Source organism: Hylobates moloch, unplaced genomic scaffold, assembly GCF_009828535.3.
Source record: "Hylobates moloch isolate HMO894 unplaced genomic scaffold, HMol_V3 SCAFFOLD_19, whole genome shotgun sequence".
Lineage (NCBI taxonomy): Eukaryota > Metazoa > Chordata > Mammalia > Primates > Hylobatidae > Hylobates > Hylobates moloch.
This window is the reverse complement of record NW_026652294.1, coordinates 37,454,595-37,472,797: the sequence shown is the minus strand read 5'-3', so window position 1 is coordinate 37,472,797 and position 18,203 is coordinate 37,454,595. Positions and strand designations below refer to the sequence as shown.

The window sequence follows — 18,203 nt, the reverse complement described above, 5'->3', positions numbered from 1 at the left end:
CTGCCCTGCCCTGCCCTGCCCTGCCCTGCCCTGCCCTGCCCTGCCCTGCCTTGCCCTCCGCAGTTCCTGAGCGAGGGCTACGCCGCACACCTGGCCGCGCTGGAGACCAGCCACCGCTCACGCCCAAAGAAGAACAACTCGCGCATGATCCTGCGCAAGGGCAGCTTCGGGCTGCACGCGCAGCCAGAGTTCCTGCGGAAGCGCAACCACCTGCGCAGAACCATGTCCGTGCAGCAGCCCGACCCGCCCGCCGCCAACCCCAAGCCCGAGCGGGCCCAGAGCCAGCCCGAGTCCGACAAGGACCACGAGCGGCCGCTGCCCGCGCTCAGCTGGGCGCGTGGGCCCCCCAAGTTCGAGTCGGTGCCCTGAGGGCTGGGCTGTGCTCACAGCAGGGAGCGGGGAGGGGGCCCAGTCAGGCTGCCTGCGGGGACGGGAGGGGGCTGCCCTCTCCCCGACACAGGCGTTTTCCTGCTTTTTCCCTCCCGTGTCTGTCCAGCAGTGTCCGACCAGAGCGGGGAGGGATCCTGCCCGACCCCGGGGGGCTCCCTGAGCTGCGACGGGGTGAGATCCGGGGGTCTCGGTGCAGCTGCTGCTGCCTCCCACGTGCCTGCGACCGCAAGCCCAAGTCAGGGTTCATGTTTATGTCATCCTGGGGGCAGGCTTGCCCGGAGCTGAAGCGTTTGGGCAAAGTCGACTACCCTCCTGCGTCCCCAGGCTTCACAGCGAGCTAGGCAGGCCCTCAAGGGGGCAGCCCCGGCCTCGGGACCAAGCGCCGCCGTCAGGCACAGCCTCTGGGCTGTCTTGTGGAGGTGTGAGTGGCATTTGTGCCCGCCCTCCCTGTGGTCCTGGGTCATCATTTTGGGGTTGGCGCTCTTATGGCAAGATGGCCACTTTCTGGGAGTGAGAGCACATCCCCGGGCTCATGTTACGCCGTCTCTGTCCACAGCCCTCGGGGTGGGGTCTGGTGCTGACGGTCTGTCCTGCAGCTGTCCATTGTCCCCAACCCCTGTTGTCCTCAGTGTCCTCACCATTTCCCTGTGGCCCTGGAGGCAAGGGGTTCCTCTTCCCCGAGCCCTGCCTCATGCCCTCCCTTGGGAGGCTGCAGCCTTGGGCTCTGGCTCAGCTGGGCTGGCTGTGAGCCCCTGAGCTGGTTGCTTGCCCTCTCTGGGCCCCGTCTTCCTTCTGTTTTTGGAGGGGTCCCCGTAGCTGAGATTGGTGTGAGTCTTTGACTCCCAAGATGTCCTGCAGTTTGGCCCATTGAGGCTTTTCAGGCCTAAGGGTCCCTCCGAGTGTCCTGTGACCCATACCTTTCACACAGCCTGGGAGAGGGGGTCTGGGTGGGCTGGAAAGGAGGGGCTATTAAAGGAGCCTCTCTGGGTGGGCTGGGAAGGGATCCCTACTCCACGGAGAGGTGCAGCTGGTTTGCCTTGCACTGATGCTCAAACTGGGTGTCCCAGGGACAACCCACCTCCATCTCCTGCCAAAAGGTTACTGATCTGGCTCCCCATAACCCCAGCTCTGCCAGGACCCTTTTATCCTTTTTGGCTCCTGGAGGCATAGAGCTGAGATTCCAAGGTTCTAGGGCTTCCTGGAAATTTGGCTCCAACTGTTGTATTCTCTTCCCTTTCCCCTGCTGCTCAGTTTGTGCCCATGACCTCCTCCTGGGTGGTCCCCTGAGGTTGGCAGGACTTGGCCCTTCTGGGGCCTCTGAAGCCTGCCCAGGCCCTCCTGCTGCTGAACCTTGGCCTGGGCACTGCTTTCCTGCATCCTGGAAAACCCCGACTCCCTGGCCCAGGCCCACACCTGCTGTGTAGGGCTGCCCACGTGGCCACTGAGCCCCCATGGGCTGCCATCAAGGCCGGTCCCAGCAATTTCAGCCAGGCTGCCCCAGGGCCCAGACGTCTGTATACACAGCAGGCACCTGTGTCAGCTCAGTGTCGCTTCTGCTCAATGTCTACCTCTCGCGGCTCCCATGCAGCCAATGACGCTGCTGGTGGGGGCGGCTAGCACCACCGCTGTGAATTGCCTGGCAAATTGGGTGCCCTCCTGGGGCTGGAGGGGTCTGGGCTCCTAGCCCCCATCCCTGCTCTCTCCACTAGAAATGTGTCTTCAGTCTGCCAGCTCTTCTGCTCTACTTCCAGTGCCGCATCCTGCACTCAAGCCCAGGGCTGCTGGCGAGTCTATGGGGAGGAGTGCGGATCAGGCTCAGCCTCAGCCTCAGCCTCCTCTATGGTCCTGTCTCCTGGTGGTTCACAGGTGCCCGTCCCCCCTTTAACATTTCACTGTTCCTGGCTTTCCAAAGGCACCAGCTCATATGGCATAGCCACTCCAACCCTAACCCTTCCCCCAAATATCCTGATTTAAACTTGGGCAGACTTAGTCTGATTCTTGAAAACTCTACCATCTCCTTTTTGCGGAAGGCACTGGTTACGCTAAAATGATAAAATAATTAGTATGAGGTACTTTGCTCCCAGTTAGATTCCCTCTTCCCTGAGAACCCCAGGCTAGGCGAGAGAGGGAGAGGGAGAGAGAAAGAGAGAGAGACAGAGAGAAAGGAAGACAGAGAGAGAGGAAGACAGAGAGGGAGAGAGAGAGAGAGACAGAGAGGAAGACAGAGAGAGAAAGGAAGACAGAGAGAGGGAGAAAGGAAGACAGAGGAAGACAGAAAGAGAGCACGCATGAGACAGGATCCCTGGGGAATTTGAAGTCAGTGTGACCAGGGTTCTGTGGCTCTGGGGTCAGAGCTGGGACACAGGACCCAGCAGGAGGGCCACCACCCCTTCCTTTTGGAAGCAGCTCTGGTTCCAAGCAGCAATCAGGTAGGAGGATCGGGGCTTTGGCTGACGATGCACACACGAGATGCTGATGGTGTACAGTGAGATATTGTGAATGCAACAACTGGAGCTGTAGTTGGTGTGTGTGAATGTGTGTATATGCGGTTCTGTTTAGTGGTGAGACAATGTATGTTTCAGTACTGCTTTCATGGCAACTGTGTGATGCATATGCACTTTCTATACTAGTGGTTTGTTCAGTTTTGTCTGTCCAGTTAAGTTGGAGAAAGAACCAAGTTGTGTTGTTCTCTGGAGGGGTGCCGCTGCCTCTCCTTGAGTAGTTCTGTGACCCCCAATCCAGCTGTTTTCTAGAGAATCCTTCTAGCTTCTGGTATGCCTGCTCTCCAGCAGCTGGAAACAGATCTTCCCGCCTGACCAAAGCTCCTTGTTTCTTGCGTGGCATGTTTGTTCCTCCTGATCTGGCAGCTGTCGTAGCCGAGGGCCTGCCTGCCACCTTCCTTCGTCATTTGCCCTGTTGGGGTTCAGGGTGCATCCTTAGCCCAGGACCTGCTCTTCCAGCATCATGGGTTTTTTCCTAAAGATCTCAATGGCTCCCTTGGGCTCCATAAAATATTTCTTTTTTAAAAAAGCAGACTCCTTTCATGCATTGGGATGAACGGCCCTCTTGTCTGGGTGCCGGGCTACAGCAAACAAATGTGTTCGAATCCCAGTATTCCAGAGATTTCTGGTGGTGGGCTCTCTAGAAGAGGCAAGGCTGGATCTCACGGTTTTTAAACTGTATTTTTACCCCTTTGGGACCCATACCTGTGCCCTGGAGTCTTTCATGAGGCACGTGGGTCCTCTGCATCCTCACTCTCCCCCTAGCCCAGGTGCAGCCCCAGGAGGGGTGCCCTGACCCCGCCTTAAACAACCAACTTTCCCACCGAATCCCATCTGGCGGGGGGGTTTGGGTGCCAAGTGCCCTGGAAACCTATTGTCTTTTGGCTCAGCCAAAAGAAACCTTCCCTCCTTCCTTTCCTTCTGGGCTTGGGGGAACCTTCTTAAAAATCATAGTTAGGGTTAAGTCCAAGCACTGAGGCCTGACCTGGGCTCTGCTCTCCCTGTTGAGACACTAACAGGCAGTTGGGAGGAAAATCTGTATTTGACTCCACCCTCTTTGGGGCAAAGGAGAAGCAGGTGACCCAAGGAGGGGCAGGCCAGAGGAGGGCGACTCCTGCACAGGGACCCCCACCCTTGGACCCCGCTGTCCTTTTCTAGTTGTTTACTTGGTGGTGGCAGCCAGTCTGACCTTGTCTGTGGTCTGACTGTTCCTAAGTGTGTAACTTTCAGTATTATCTGTGACAGATGGTTCTGTGGTGAAAAAGGTTGATTATATTCCTTATGGCTGCCTTGTACAAAATCCGTTAGAAACGCTATTGTAAGATATCAGATTTCTAACAAGACAAAAACAGCATTATGGAGTTAAAAGATTTTTACAACTGGGTCTTGATTTTGATGTGAGCTGGTTTTTAGCTCTCAAATGTTGTCACTTAAATAAAAACCTGATTTGCCTTTACAATGTGTTTTGGTCTGAACTAAGTTGAGAAACCTTCTTCCCCTTTATACATGTTCTCCCGGGGGTGGGGTGGGGGCAGACCAGCTCGGAGCAGAGGTGGATGAGGGCCAGACCCCAAGCCCCAAATTACAAATCTGTAGCCCAGAGTGGTGTGGGAGGGCGGGGGAGGTTGGAGGTTGCCGGCGAAAGGGAACAGATGTCAAATGCAAATAGTCTTTATTATGAGAAAGCAGTGTTATCTAGGAAAGTCACGCGCTGGTTTCTTTCTAATAAAATGACAAAGCAGGTTTCTTAAATAATTTACAAAGGGCAGAAATTGCTCTTGAACAGGGCTGCCCCTCCCGGCACATCCACAGTGCTCTGCACTGAGCATATAAATAGGTACCCGTGAGCCCAGGGTCGTAAGCCTGGAAATATCTCTTATGCCTTCCTCCGAGTCCCTGGTAGGGAAAGCAGGGATGAGAGTGGGGCCCCCAAAAGCCTTGGCACCAGAAACACAGTGAGTGAGTGACTCTGTGGATGACTCCCCAAAAACCAGGCACCTGGTTCCACAGCTAAGAGCTCTCAAGTATCTGATGCTAGCACTTCCTGTTACAGATGAGGCAAGTAGAAGGCTCAAGGTCAAGTGCAGGATGAGTTTCTAAACTCGAGTCCCCTGGAAAAGCAGAAGGAACAATTCTCCACCTCTGCAAGGTCTCCCCAAGACACTCTCAGGCTATGGCAGGCAGTCACTGATGGGTCCAGATGTGGCCGGAGCAGGGGGCTCTGGGCCCCTCGTTAGGTGCTTGTTAGCAGTGGCCCAGGGGTACTAACGACTCCTGGGGGTTTTTTCCAGGAAGCTCACGGGGAAGCATAGACATCCTTGAGTATGAAGTCTTGGCGGTCAGACAGGGCTTGTTTCCTGCAAGACAGAGCTGCCTTTGTCACTGTGCTCAAGGTAGGAGAAGTAGGGATGCCTTTCCCTGCTCACTGTGGGGTAGGGGGTGCTGGAAGGTGTCTGTAGCTACTTGGGGCCCCCAGCATGCAGTTAATGATGGGGTCAGTGAGGTTAGCAGCTCTGGCTCCAAGCAGCAAGCAGGTACTACCTACTCTGCTGTGCCCATCAGCTCTGTGGGCTTTTTCTTTAACTTGCTCATGCATGAGGTGGTGGAGGAGGACAGTGAGAAAGACGCTTGGGAGGTGGGCATTACCTGTAGGCACTTCCTCAGTCATGAATGAGAGAGACGATGTCACCACTAGAGAGAAGGGGAGGGATTGGTGCCACTGGGTGTGATGGGCTCTGAGAGGGCCCTCCCAGCCTGAGCTACACAAGATCAGACCCGGAAATATGGTAGGAATATGGCCCTCAACACACAGAGCTGGCAGGGCCCAGCTTTAGAGCCCGTCATAGCCATTATACAAGTGGAATGGGGAAACAGCCCCAAGTTAGGGGAGATCCACGACCGAGGCCCTGCCCCCAGGATGGGGTCATGAGCAGACAGACCAGGAACTCCATAGCAGTCAGGTCGCTTTTCCCAATTCCATAGGCAGGCAGGGCACAGAGGAGCCACAGAGAGCTCTGGAGGAAGGGCAGGCTTTTCAGGAACCAGCCACATGTGAGGTTCCAAGTGACGGACAAACGTGGGGGCCCAAGGCCCAGAAGACCACACACATTCAGGCTATATCCTTTACCATCACCCCAGTCCAGGGTTTTGTCCTTTCTCATGTTTGAGATGAGGGAGACTGAGGCCCAGAGAGGGGCAGAGACTGGCCAGAGTCACACAGCAGGTCAGAGCAGAACCAGCGCCTGCCTACAAAGATGGCTAGGGGGGCCCTCCTGGCCCCTTCACTTTGAAGCATGGGATGCCAACTCACCTCTCTTCTGCCATAATGGCTTCATCTAGCTCTTGGGACAGCTTCTGGAGATGCTGAATTCCTGCCCCCACAGGCTCTAGGTCACTGTCAGACTCGCTGAATGAAAGAAAAAGCCACACCAAGGACTAGTTGGAAACTCCCGACAGGAGCCCCTTGCAAGCCAGTACCGGGGTCTGGTCTGTGGGCCCAGATGACCCTGGCGGGCTGGGCTTCACTCCAGACCCTCACTCCAGGAAGTGACCTCAGAGCGACAAACAGAGAGAAGATCTAGATCCACGAGGCCGAGGCCATGGGCAAGTGATTTTGCAGCTTCCCCGCTTGGAAACTGAGCCTCAGCTCTCCAGGTGGCTTCAAAACTTGCTTCTGGGCTCACTAGCAGGCTTGGGTGAGTGTGACTGTGTCAGAGCTAAGCTCAGCTCTTCCTTTACAGACGGAGAAACAAAGGTCCTGAAGGATTTTCTCAAGTCCGCTGCTAGCTCCGGGCGCGGAACCGGGTCAGAACACAGATGTGGAGAGTATTTTTGAAGTGTACACAAGCCTTATTTTAGCTTGCAGGTTTCCAAAGAGCCACCTGGTCACTTACATGCATCCTGGTGACCACCTGCCACGACACAGGGGCAGCGGCTAGGCAGCCTTCCCTGAGAGCTCTGAGATGGGACAAGGAAGCTGCCAGGGACTGTGGATTGGGATGAGCTTAACCCCCTATCCTGAGCCAGGCCACTTTCTGGGCCTGTCTGAGAACTAGAAGGTTCTGCTGGGCAGGCCAGCTTGATTGATGGGGCAGAACATCCAGATGATCTGGACCCCAGCCTTTACTCCTCTATTTCCTACAGGATGACCCTCAGGCTAATCACCAAACCCCTCCGGACCTCCGTTTCCTTACCCGTCAAATGGGACAAACAGAGCCTGCCTTAATTACAGCTCAAAGTCCCTATGAGACTCAAGAAAGATGCTAGCCCTCAAAGAAATCTAGGGAAAAATTCAACAGCCCAAAGCTACTATACAGCCTTAACGAACACACTCCATTTCCCCCCAGAACTCAGCTGGAAAGTTCAAATGCAATCCTTAGGAATCTACTTGTTGTTTTGTTTTCTCTTTCTTTTTTTTTTTTTTTTTTTTGAGACACAGTCTGGCTCTGTGGCCCAGGCTGGAGTGCAGTGGCGTGATCTCGGCTTACTGCAACCTCCACCTCCTGAGTTCAAGCGATTCTCCTGCCTCAACCTCCCAAGGAGCTGGAATTACAGGCATGTACCACCACGCCCAGCCAATTTTGTGTTTTTAGTAGAGATGAGGTTTCACCATGTTGGCCAGGGTGGTCTCCAACTCCTGACCTCAGGTGATCCATCTGCCTCAGCCTCCCAAAGTGCTGGGATTACAGGCGTGAGCCACCGCTCCCAGCCTGTTTTCTCATTTTCTAATGAACAAATACATGTACTGGATATCTGCTAAAGCAGAGCACACATTTAACAGTAAGAATAATAATAACACAACATGATGCTGCTCAGGGTGCCCCTGGCTCCAGGTAGCCACAGGAGATGCCAAGAAGCCCCTGGGGCCCAGTTGATGTCTGGGAGGTCAGAGAGCAGGGATTGTGCCCAGGCTAAAAGGCCACCAGCCCCGGAGTGAGGCACTATCCCACTTGCCTGGGAGAGCAGAGGGGCTCCGTTGAGGAGTAGGGGCTCCGGAAGGCAGCCTCCCGCCTTGATCTCCGTAATGGGTGGGCACGTGAGCCCATCCAGGTAGAGAGGCGGTGATGCTCCTTCTCCCAGGGGTCTGCGGCTGAGTGGGCAAGGGCGGCTCCAGACAGCCGGGTGCTCTTCTGGCTCAGGCTGTGAGTTGGGGATCCCCTGCTCTTCTGTGCTCCTCTCTTCCGCCTCCTGGCCTTCACCTGGGTCTCCACCAGCCACTTGGTGCCACTTTGGCAGGACTCCTGGATTCTCTGGAACAGGCGAATGGAAAGGTTAGCACAGACAAAACCAAAAGTTAGGCCGAGCGCGGTGGCTCACGCCTATAATCCCAGCACTTTGGGAGGCTGAGGCAGGCAGATCACCTGAGATCAGGAGTTTGAGACTAGCCAGGCCAACATGGTGTAACCCCATCTCCACTAAAAATGCAAAAAAAAAAAATTAGCTGGGCGCGGTGGCGGGTGCCTGTAGTCCCAGCTACTCAGGTGGCTGAGGCCTGAGAATCTCTTGAACCCAGGAGGCAGAGGTTGCAGTGAGCCAAGATTGTGCCACTGCACTCCAGCCTGGGTGACAGAGTGAGACCCTGTCTCGAAAACAAACAACAACAAACCCAAGGGTAGGCTACCCTGGTCTCCAGAGCATACCAGCAACCCGTAGACTCACCAAGTGTCCTGTAAATACAGGCTATTGTTAGTCTCCAGGGTGAAGGATGGGAATGACTCCTCGTGGAATGAATCCACGGCAGGGACCCAGCTCAGAGCTCTTGGATATGACAGCAGCAGTCAGCAGCAGGAGGACCCCTCTGGTGCCTGGAGCCTGTTTGTCTAAGTCCAAACTGTCTTTCCAGACAGAGGTTGACCCCAGGACTGAAGGAGAGGGCCCAGGAAGAACAGGCCACCCCACCCAGCACCCCCTGCATACCAGGAGAGCACCTCTTCCTGCCTCGGGTCTCACTCACTCTATCCACCCTCCACAGTGGTCCATAGTGATCCTTCTAAAGGGCAGTTCTGACCGTGACACTCAACTGCTCAAAACTCTTCTATGGCTTCCTGTTGCCCATAGGACCAAGCCCCAACTCTTGGGCCTTTCACACCAGCTGGGTGACGGCTGTGAAGGCTCTTCTTCATCAGCTAGACTGTCTTTGCCTTGGCAAGCCAGAGCCCAGAGTTTGGAGCAAAGCCCAAGTTAAATTTCATGAGTTATGTGACCTTGGAGAAATTCATTTCATTTCTCTGATCCCTGAGGGTGGTGAAAACAATCAAAAAGTGCTTCCAAATAAGGACTAACATTTGGCTCAGAGAGCTCTCTGCAGAGGGTCCAGAAAGAGCCACCCTCTTTCTGGAGAATTCTCTCATCTTCAGAATTCCCAATGAGACACTGAGGAGAAACCTCTGCAGCCCCCAATCCTCTCCCTGGACGTCTGTTCATCCTAATGGCTTCTGTCCTTTCTAAGTGACACGTCTACACCTCCAGCTCTGGGTTTAAAGATACATCCCTTGAAGGGTCCATAGACAGTTACATCCAATATAAGGACGTCTTCCTGCCAGCACCTCTCATTTGACAGCAAATCCCCTCTAACTGACCTTCTCGGCAGCTCCTGAAGTTTTTAGCCCCTGCAAGTCCAGACCCTTAGTCTCCTTCAGGAGCATCTCTGCTTCTATTCCCTTCTCCATCAAGTAGCTAAAGGGCAAATTCTAATATGCTAATTAGACCACACTTTCCACTGTTTAGAGTCCTCCGGACTCCTGATCATTCCTGGGAGAGTCTAAGCTCTTTCATATCCTTTCTTCCTGCTCTACCTTGCTCTCTGTCCTCTGTTCAGACCCAGATTACAATTCTGGCTCTCCTCAGGGGTACGCGGCTGAGTGGGCAGTACACCTTGCTTTCCCTCAGCTCTAGGCCTGGACTTGCACTATTTCCCCCACCCTAAATACCCCTTGACCTTTGCTTCCCTGGGTGAACTCTGGAATCACCTCCTCTAGGAAGCCTTCACCGACTAAGCTTGCATTTGGTGAGCCCTCACTATTGGCCACTTGCTTTGCAATTTCCTGTCACATACAGCTCTTATCACCTGGTATTGTGAGCATCTGTTTCCTCCAAGACATGCTTTCCTTCACTCATTCAACTATTTGTTGAGCACCCATACTTGCCAGGAACTATTTGGGCTGCTGGGGAAGCAGCAGTGAACTAACCAAAGTCCCTGTCTTCATGGAGTCTATTCTTGAGGCTCTTTGAGGGCAGGAACTGTCTGGCACCAAGGAAACACTCCATAAAAAAGATAATTAGTATTGTCAGTATTACCTGGGACACGGCACCCAAAGCACTCTTAGCTGAGCGAGCTGCAGCCTGGAGGCCCTGCTGACCTGGCTCTGGGGTTTCCAGGCGTTTCCAGGAGGGCCCTGTGCGGAGGTTGAGGTTGACGGCTCTCAGGGGCAGCCTCCTTTGGAACTGTCTGCACAGGGACCCCAGGGCCCCTGCAGAGGTCTCCTGATGGCTGACCACAGGCTGCAGCTCCTTGCTGTCCTCCAGCTGCTCCTGGTGCTGGAGAGATCTCCGGCGCACGGAGGTCCCCATGCTCTGCCACCGAGAAGCCATCTGCCTGGCCAAGAGTCTTCTCTGTCCACTAGACCCTGGGGAGGAGGGCAAAAGGCAGGTCAGCAAGGCATTCCCCATACCCATTCCCAGGCCCCACAGAGACCCTGGACACAGGGGAAGAGACGGGATGCAGCGGGGTGGCGGGGGCGGGCGGGGAGCCGGCAAGTTGGTAAATGTGGGTGCAGGAAGGAGGATGCTTCCTGGAAGAGGGGCCTCGGGTCAGCAGCATTTCTGATGTCCCGCCCTTCAAGTTTCCAAAACAGCTGTCTTTTCATCCCAACCTCCTTCCTCTGTCTGGCTCAGGCGAGGAGGGGAGGCGGGGTCAAGACACGCCGTAGCCGAGCTTCAGAGCGGGGCCCAGGACAGATCACCATCTCCTTCACCACCTCGCCCAGACCAAACGCGCCCCCGCCCAGACGCCGGCCTTCCCACCAGACGCCCCGATTTCGATCCGACTTCTTGTGGTACCCAGACGCCCTCACAGGCCGTGCGTGTCCGAACCTGATGCCCTCCCCTCTGAGCAGAACCTGATGCCCTCCCCTCTGAACAAAAAAATTGTTTTGAGTCGAGATCGCGCTATTGCACTCCAGCCTGGGCAACAAGAGCGAAACTTGCTGTGCCCCGCCCGCACTCACCCGACACCACTAAGGCGGATCACACCCCGAGCACAGCTGCTCCTAGCCCACCGCAGCCGATTTGAAACTCTGCGCGGCTCCGCCCCCGGCCCCGTCCTCACAGCTGATTGGTTCGGTTCCCCCCCCCCGCCCCCGCCACCGCCCCGGGGATCCAATTGGCTCCCTCTCTCGCGGCTGCAAATGCTGCGCTAGGATTGGCACGGCCGTGCCCATTCATCGCTCCGGCCCCCGCCCGGCCGCCAGCCTCGTGGCTCCAGGCTTTGTATCCTGCGTCCCGCTCGCGCCACCGCCCTTGCTAGCCCAGCCCCCGCGCATCGCACGCCGGGTCCCCTCCCCGGAGCGCGCACAGGGTTCAGGCTGCTCTGACCCATGGGTTGGAGGAGGAGGTCCTGGGACCTAGGCCTCCTGGCTCAGGCCCCAGGCCCCAGGCCCCAGCCCCGGCAGCGGGCAGGGACCCCGCCCATCCTGCCAAGGGGTCTGGCTTTTCCTTCTTGCTCAGTGGTTTTGTCAGAAGGAGCCAGGGACTGGCAGTGCGGAGCCCTGGGTTCCCAGAGACATTTTCTTTCAAATTTCCCTTCTGACCCTCCCTGTGACAAGACACTGTCCCTCTCTGAGTTCCCCATACTCGCCATCCACGCTCCGCCCCCCCTTAGAAAACGCGTCCTGGAAGCGGGGATAGACCAGAGTACCCGTCTGCCCTCCTCCCGTCTACACGGGCTCCCCGCCCCTGCCTTGCCCCACGCATCCCTCCCTCTCTCCAGCGGAATGCCTGCCTCTCTTCTCCTTAGCATCCAAACAAAATCAGCCATTATAAAGCCCTCTCTAGCTCATCCTTCTCCTTTCGGTGACCTCAGAGCAGTGCTGCCCACTCCCCCGGTTGGTTTCTTTGTTACTTCTCCGCACAAGAGCCTGAGATGATGGCTTCTTGAGACTCTGTCTTCAGCCCTCTCCGTTTCTGGGTGGTCTCACCCACTCCTTTGGCCTCAGTGATTTCCAACGAAAGGATGATGATAATAATTAACGTGTATATGGCACTTATTATGCACAGGTACTGGTGATGCAGTTTATTAACTTATTTGATCCTCTGCTATGGTTCGAATGTGTCTCTCAAATTTCACATGTTGGAAATGTAATGCCCAAATTCATATATCGGTGGCATTTTTTTGTTTTTGAGACAGAATTTTACTCTTGTTGCCCAGGCTGGAGTGCAATGGCGTGATCTCGGCTCACTGCAACCTCTGCCTCCTGGGTTCAAGTGATTCTCCTGCCTCAGCCTCCCACATAGCTGGGATTACAGGCATCCGCCACCACGCCCATCTGATTTTTTGTATTTTTAGTAGAGATGGGGTTTCACTACGTTAGCCAGGCTGGTCTCGAACTCCTGACCTTAGGCAATCCACCTGCCTCAGCCTCCCAAACTGCTGGGATTACAGGCATGAGCCACCGTTCCTGGCTATCGGTGGCATTTTTTAAGACATATAAATTATTATTTATTCAAATTATAGAATATTATACAGCACTGAAAAATAAGCGAATTGTAACCAGATGGAGTAACTTAAGTCAATCTCAGAAATATAATGTTAGATTAAAAAAAAAGCAACATGCAGACAAACATAAAGTATGACACCGTATAAGTTCAAATGCAAAAAAACTAAACAATGTGGTTTAGGAATATGCACATACATTTGTGGACAAAGCTATTATGGAAAGCAAAGGAATCGTAAACACCAAAATAAAATAAGTCGTCATTTTTGGAAGGGTGGCAGGAGAAGAGGATGTAATGAGGAAAGGGCTCAAAGGACTTCAAAGGTAATGTTCCATTTTGTAGGCTGGGTGGTGGCCACATGATGTTTACTTTCTTCTTTTTTATTTTTTTTCTTTTATACAGGATCTTGCTCTGTTGCCCAGGCTGAGGTGCAGTGGTACAATCATAGCTCACTGCAGTCTCAATCTCCTGGGCTCAAGCAGTCCTCCTGCCTTGACCTCCCAGAGTGCTGGGATTACAAGCGTGAGCCACCTTGCCTAGTCTTTATTATTCTTTAAACCATATATGTATGTAATTTTATACGTATATGTGTGTGTATACACGTACCTGTACATATATTATTTTGTAAGTATGAGCTACTTTGTAATTTTCTTCAAAAATTTTTTAAAAACTGACAAGTAATAATTAAACAGTTATGGGGCACAGAGTGATGTTTTGATACATATAATGTAGAGCGACCAGATCTGGGTAATTGGCATATTCGTCATCTCAAACATTATCGTTTCTCTGTGTTGGTAATAATCAATATCTTCCTTCTAGTTATTTGAAACTATATATTATTGTTCACTCTAGTTATCATGACTAGATGACTCTAGTCATCCCACAGTGCTACAGAATACTAAGCTTATTACTCCTATTTAGCTGTAACTTTGTGTCTTTTAACAAATCTCTCCTATTCCTTCCTTCCACCTACCATTCCCAATGTCCAGTATGTTGGTGAGGTGAGGCCTTTGGGAGGTAATTAGCATTAGATAAGATCAAACAGGGTGGGGCCCCCATGATGGTACTGGTGGCTTTAAAAGAAGGGGAAGAGAGACCTGAGCTGACAGGCACGCTTTTGCCCTCTCACCATGCGATGTCTTCTGCCATGTTACAACACAGCAAGAAGGCCCTTACCAGTTGCTGACCAGATGCCAGTGCTATGCTCTTGAACTTCCCATACTCCAGACCATGAGCTGAGTAAGTGTCTTTTCTTTATAAATTATGCAGTCTGTGGTATTCAGATATAGCAACAGAAAATGGACTGACATCTTCATTGTACCTACACTTGATGAGGAAGCTGAGAATAGAGAATTTGGTTGGGCCCAAATTTCACTCAGTTAGTCTATACCAGGGCCAAGGGTTCAAACTTCATCAGTCTAGGGCTAGGGTCCCTGTGCCTAACCACCACACCACACTGCCTTCCTCAGCCCCTAACACCTCCACCCCTAGCTTGAGCCTCTCATCTGACATGTATAGCTGACTACCTCCTGGGTCTCATCTCCTCTTGAATGCTGCAGGCATCTTAGATCAACATACGCTAGCTGAAGTCACCCTGGTCTCCTCAACCCTCCTTCTCCTCCCCCATATTCCCTCTTGCCTGTGATCCATTAAGCACTGTGCTAAAAAATGGGCCACAAAAGTCAACCAAGCAGATACATTCCTTACTGTCATGGAGCTCAAATCTAGTGTGTGGGGAGACATAGACATGAAAGGCTCAAATAACCAATAATCAATTAATCAAAGAACTATGCAAAACTTATGTTATTTAAAGCTGAGACCTAGATAATGAGTTAACCAGGCAACGAATGTGTGTGTGTGTGTGTGTGTGTGTGTGTGTGTGTGAGAGATCTTCTTGGCTCAGGGAACACCATGCTTAAGGAACCAGCATTCACTGTAGGATACCCAGCACACACACACATGTGAACTGAAACAAAAGTTTCATGAAACAATACTTGACTATGTGTGATGCACTCTGAGATTTTATTTTTTATTTCATTAAAAAAAACCTTGATGGTTACAACCCACTATATTCATTTTACAAGAGTCACTAGTTGGGTATGGGTTGTGGTTTGCAAAATATTGCTCTAGTTTGCCTGTCCGCTTCGTTCACAGTGAAGTTGTTTATCAAGAGTCAGAAATGCTTGTTTTCAAACCTGTTTACAACAGTTGCATTTGTTAGTGTAATTAAGGAATTTAATTGATGTCTTTTACCAATGAAATCCAAGGGGGAAAAGAAAGAGTTGTTGTTTCTATGAAAACTAAGTTGAAAGTGTGGGAAAGACTCCATGAAGGTGAAACATTTAGAAACAAGCAAAGTCTCTCAAACTGGAGTGTCTTATCACAATAGGCCCCAGTGCCTGTCATGTCACAGGCATCCGTAATAATAGCTTATATTTTTTGAGCCCTCACCATGTGTCAGACGCTCTGCTAAGGGCATTTACTTTCTTTATTCTTTTTTAATCCTCAAGCAATTCTATGAAGTAGATACGTTTTTTATTTCCATTACAGATGACAAAAGTGAGATGCAGACAGGTAGAATATCTGGTCCAAGATTGTGTGGAATGTCAGAACTGGAGCTTAAATGCAGTGACTGACTTCAAAGCCTGAATTCTTACCCTTAGATTACACAACCTTGTTAAGATCAGGGGTGAAACAATGAATGCATGCATGCATAAAGAGGCCCTCCCTGCTTGGAGCTTTCCACCCTCTTCTCTCACTCAGAATGGTAACTGGTAGGCCAGGTTAATGAAGAACAGTCTCCATGGCAACAAGTAAAGGGGGAAGAAACATTTTCTTCTGAATGAGAAGCCTTTCCCTTTTGCCTTGCGTGGAGTGGTGGCTGGAGGGAGGGAAGGAGGCTGTACTCAGGAGAAGCAGTCTCCTAGTCCAGAGGTCGGTACATTGGCTTCTTTTCTTGGTAAGGAGGAAAAACCAGTCACTTTTTCCAAGCAGAGGCTTTTGAAGGGGGAGGGAATCCAGCATCACCCTTGCCTCCGTTGGGGAGGGGGACAAACGAGGAGCTCCAACCCTGCTCTCCAGGGGCTGTTTGTCCAAGAGCAAACATTCCACTAGTTTTCTTGACCTCCTGAAACTGTCAATCTGATGGAAGACATAGACATTAAACACATCATTGTAAACAATTACAATTGGGTAAAATAGCATGAATGTGCAGTGCTAAGAAGTGACAAGGTATAAGGGGGATGGGGAGATTGACAGGAGCTGGAGGTCAGGGTAGTCTTCCCTGAATGTGTGGTGTTTGAAGTGAGGAGCTAGTGGGCCAATGGTTGGGAGTCTGGAGCATTGCCAAGTGTTAGGACTGGGGAAAGCCTGCGAAAAAAGGGTAGGGCTGAGATCAGGGGCTGAGGGTAGGGGATGGGGTGGCAAGAGACAGGGTCTGTAGGCCAGAGAAGGAGCTTAAAATTTCTCCTGAAGGTGGTGGCAACTCTTTGCTGAATTTGAAGAGGGCAGTAGGTTATTAGTGGCATTTCAATAAAGTCCATGAGGAGACTGGTTTGGGAGCAGCTATGGTTTTAATGTGTCCCCAAATTTCATTTGTTGGAAACCGAATCCTCAAATTCATATGTTGATGATATTTATGGGTGGGGCCTTTGGAGGGCAATTAGGATTAGATAACATTATCAGGGTAGGACCCTGTGATAGGATTGGAGGCTTTACAAGAAGAGGAACTGAGACCTGAGCTGATGTGCATGCTCTTGTCCTCTCACCATGTGATGCCTTCCACCATGTTATGATGTAGCAAGAAGGCCCTCACCAGATGCCAGCACCATGCTCTTGGATTTCCCAGCCTCCAGAACCATGAGCTAAATAAATGTCTTTTTAAAAAAAAATTAATTATGCATTCCGTGGTGTTCAGTTATAATGACAGAAAATGAACTAAGACAGGGGGCAAAGGGTTTTCTGGGGCATCAGTCTGTAGCCTGTGGCCCAACCCCAGGCGCAGACCAGGAGTGAATCCTCATTCTTCTCAGCAGGGAAACCAACCCCCCTGGCATCAGCTTCAACATCCCCTTTTCTTCTCGCCCCCACATCCCCCAATCAACCACAGGCTACATTTATCAGTTCTACTGTTTAAACGTCTCTGCAATGTGTGTGTGCCCTTTGACCCTCTACAAAGGGAAGCAACGGAAACAGTGGGACAGTTTTAAGAAGTGCAAGAAGAGACACGATTGGATCTTTTTCATTGTGAATTATAACACTGATAGAAAACTGCCTAAGACGTAAAATCTAGTGTCATGAATACAGTGAGTCCTTACTTAATGCTGTCAATAGGTGTTTGAAAACTGACTTTAGGCCAGGCATGGTGGCTCACACCTGTAATTCCAGCACTTTGGGAGACCAAGGTGGGTGGATCACCTGAGGTCAGGAGTTCGAGACCAGCCTGGCCAACGTGATGAAACTCCATATCCACTAAAAAAAAAAAAAAAAAAAGAAAACTGACTTTAAATGAAATGACATATAAGGAAACCACCTTTTTTTCTCATCAACATTATAATGAAATGATGACATTGATTGAAAGGATGTTATTTGAGGACCTGATGTATGTCCTTTCATTTCAGACTGCAGTTTCCAAGAACCTAAAAGGACATTGAGGACTTACTGTACTTATAAAGGCAACACCCGTGTAACCATCACCTAGGTCAAGGGTGAGCATTGCCAGCATCCCAGAAGCACACACTTGCCACCTGCAAGTGACAAGTGTGTTCTCTCTCTCTCCTTAGAATTTTATGATAAACACTTTTATTTTCCTTTGTAGTTTTGATACGGCTCTGATGACTGGAGGAACTCCAGGGTTCTTGGTCTTGCACCAATAGGATTAACGACATGGACACACGTGGAGTGGTTTTAAGGAGCGAAAAGTTTAACAGGCAAGAAAGAAGGAAGGAAGAAGAGAATAGCTCCCCTATACAGAGACAGAGGGAGGGGGGATTTGAATGAAGAGAAAACCCCCGTTCAGGATGGGGGTGATGGGAAGTGGCTGCTTATATGAGGAGGCTGAGGAGGTGGTGTCTGATTTCCGTAGGGCCCAGGGGATTGGTTTTACCAGGTGTGTCATTTACAAACCCCATAAAACACCTGGCCCTCCCACCTTAGTCGTTTAATATGCAAATACGGGTCACTATGATGTTCTGAACACAAAGTGTTATCTGGAGGTGGCCATGACACTCGGTATACCTGGTGACAGGGAAAAGACAGCAGGAATCGCCATATGAGTGAACCCAGTTTCTAATGGCCGGCATTTGCATATCAAGGTTTGCCAGCCTGGCCCTTTAAGCAGCCTTTTCTGTTACAAAAGAGATGGTTTGGGGGCTTGTTTTTTATTGCAGGAAAATTTCCACCAAGAACTTTTACCCTTGCTATCTGCCTAAAAATTATTTCTTAATAACTCCTGTGTTAGTTTTACTAAGTATCCATTTTACCTATGCATGCAGACCTCTCTAGGTTGCCGTGTGGCTGGAGAAAGGATGGAAGAGAGGAGGGGAAGGTTTTCTGCAGCCTTCTGCCTTCCAGGGATGGAGACTGGACCCTTGGGGATCTGGC

At 51.5% G+C, this 18,203-nt stretch overlaps 2 protein-coding genes across 5 annotated transcripts in view; one reads left to right on the top strand and one right to left on the bottom strand.

The window, feature by feature from the left end:
* PITPNM3 (PITPNM family member 3) overlaps positions 1-4,337 on the top strand; it is a 105,309-nt gene extending 100,972 nt beyond the window's left edge. For all 3 annotated transcript variants that reach the window (XM_032138087.2, XM_058431477.1, XM_058431476.1), the window contains one exon: positions 64-4,337. In XM_032138087.2, the coding sequence (XP_031993978.1) occupies positions 64-369 (306 nt within the window). In that variant the 3' untranslated portion in view covers positions 370-4,337. The remainder of the gene's footprint in view (positions 1-63) is intronic.
* Positions 4,338-4,595: 258 nt separating this feature from the next.
* On the bottom strand, positions 4,596-11,163 carry PIMREG (PICALM interacting mitotic regulator). 2 transcript variants are annotated; one of them, XM_058431487.1, is made up of 6 exons: positions 11,117-11,163; positions 10,188-10,516; positions 7,841-8,140; positions 6,202-6,293; positions 5,538-5,582; positions 4,596-5,248 (listed from the first exon to the last, which is right to left on the bottom strand). In XM_058431487.1, exons 2-5 carry the CDS (start codon positions 10,479-10,481, stop codon positions 5,552-5,554), a joined length of 717 nt encoding a protein of 238 aa, XP_058287470.1. In that variant the 5' UTR covers positions 10,482-10,516; positions 11,117-11,163; the 3' UTR covers positions 4,596-5,248; positions 5,538-5,551. The 2 variants fall into 2 exon arrangements, with proteins under 2 accessions (XP_058287470.1, XP_058287469.1); XM_058431486.1 differs by lacking the exon at positions 5,538-5,582.
* Between the last annotated feature and the right edge of the window lie 7,040 nt (positions 11,164-18,203).

Bases quoted from the DNA above. Each gene is read 5' to 3' on its own strand.
- PIMREG (XM_058431486.1), bottom strand. From the start codon at position 10,481: ATGGCTTCTCGGTGGCAGAGCATGGGGACCTCCGTGCGCCGGAGATCT. The intron at 8,141-10,187 runs GTAATACTGACA...CGCCTGTTCCAG, and splicing joins CTTTGGGTGCCGTGTCCCAG to AGAATCCAGGAGTCCTGCCA. The intron at 6,294-7,840 runs GTGGGATAGTGC...TCATTCAGCGAG, and splicing joins CCCTCTGCTCTCCCAGGCAA to TCTGACAGTGACCTAGAGCC.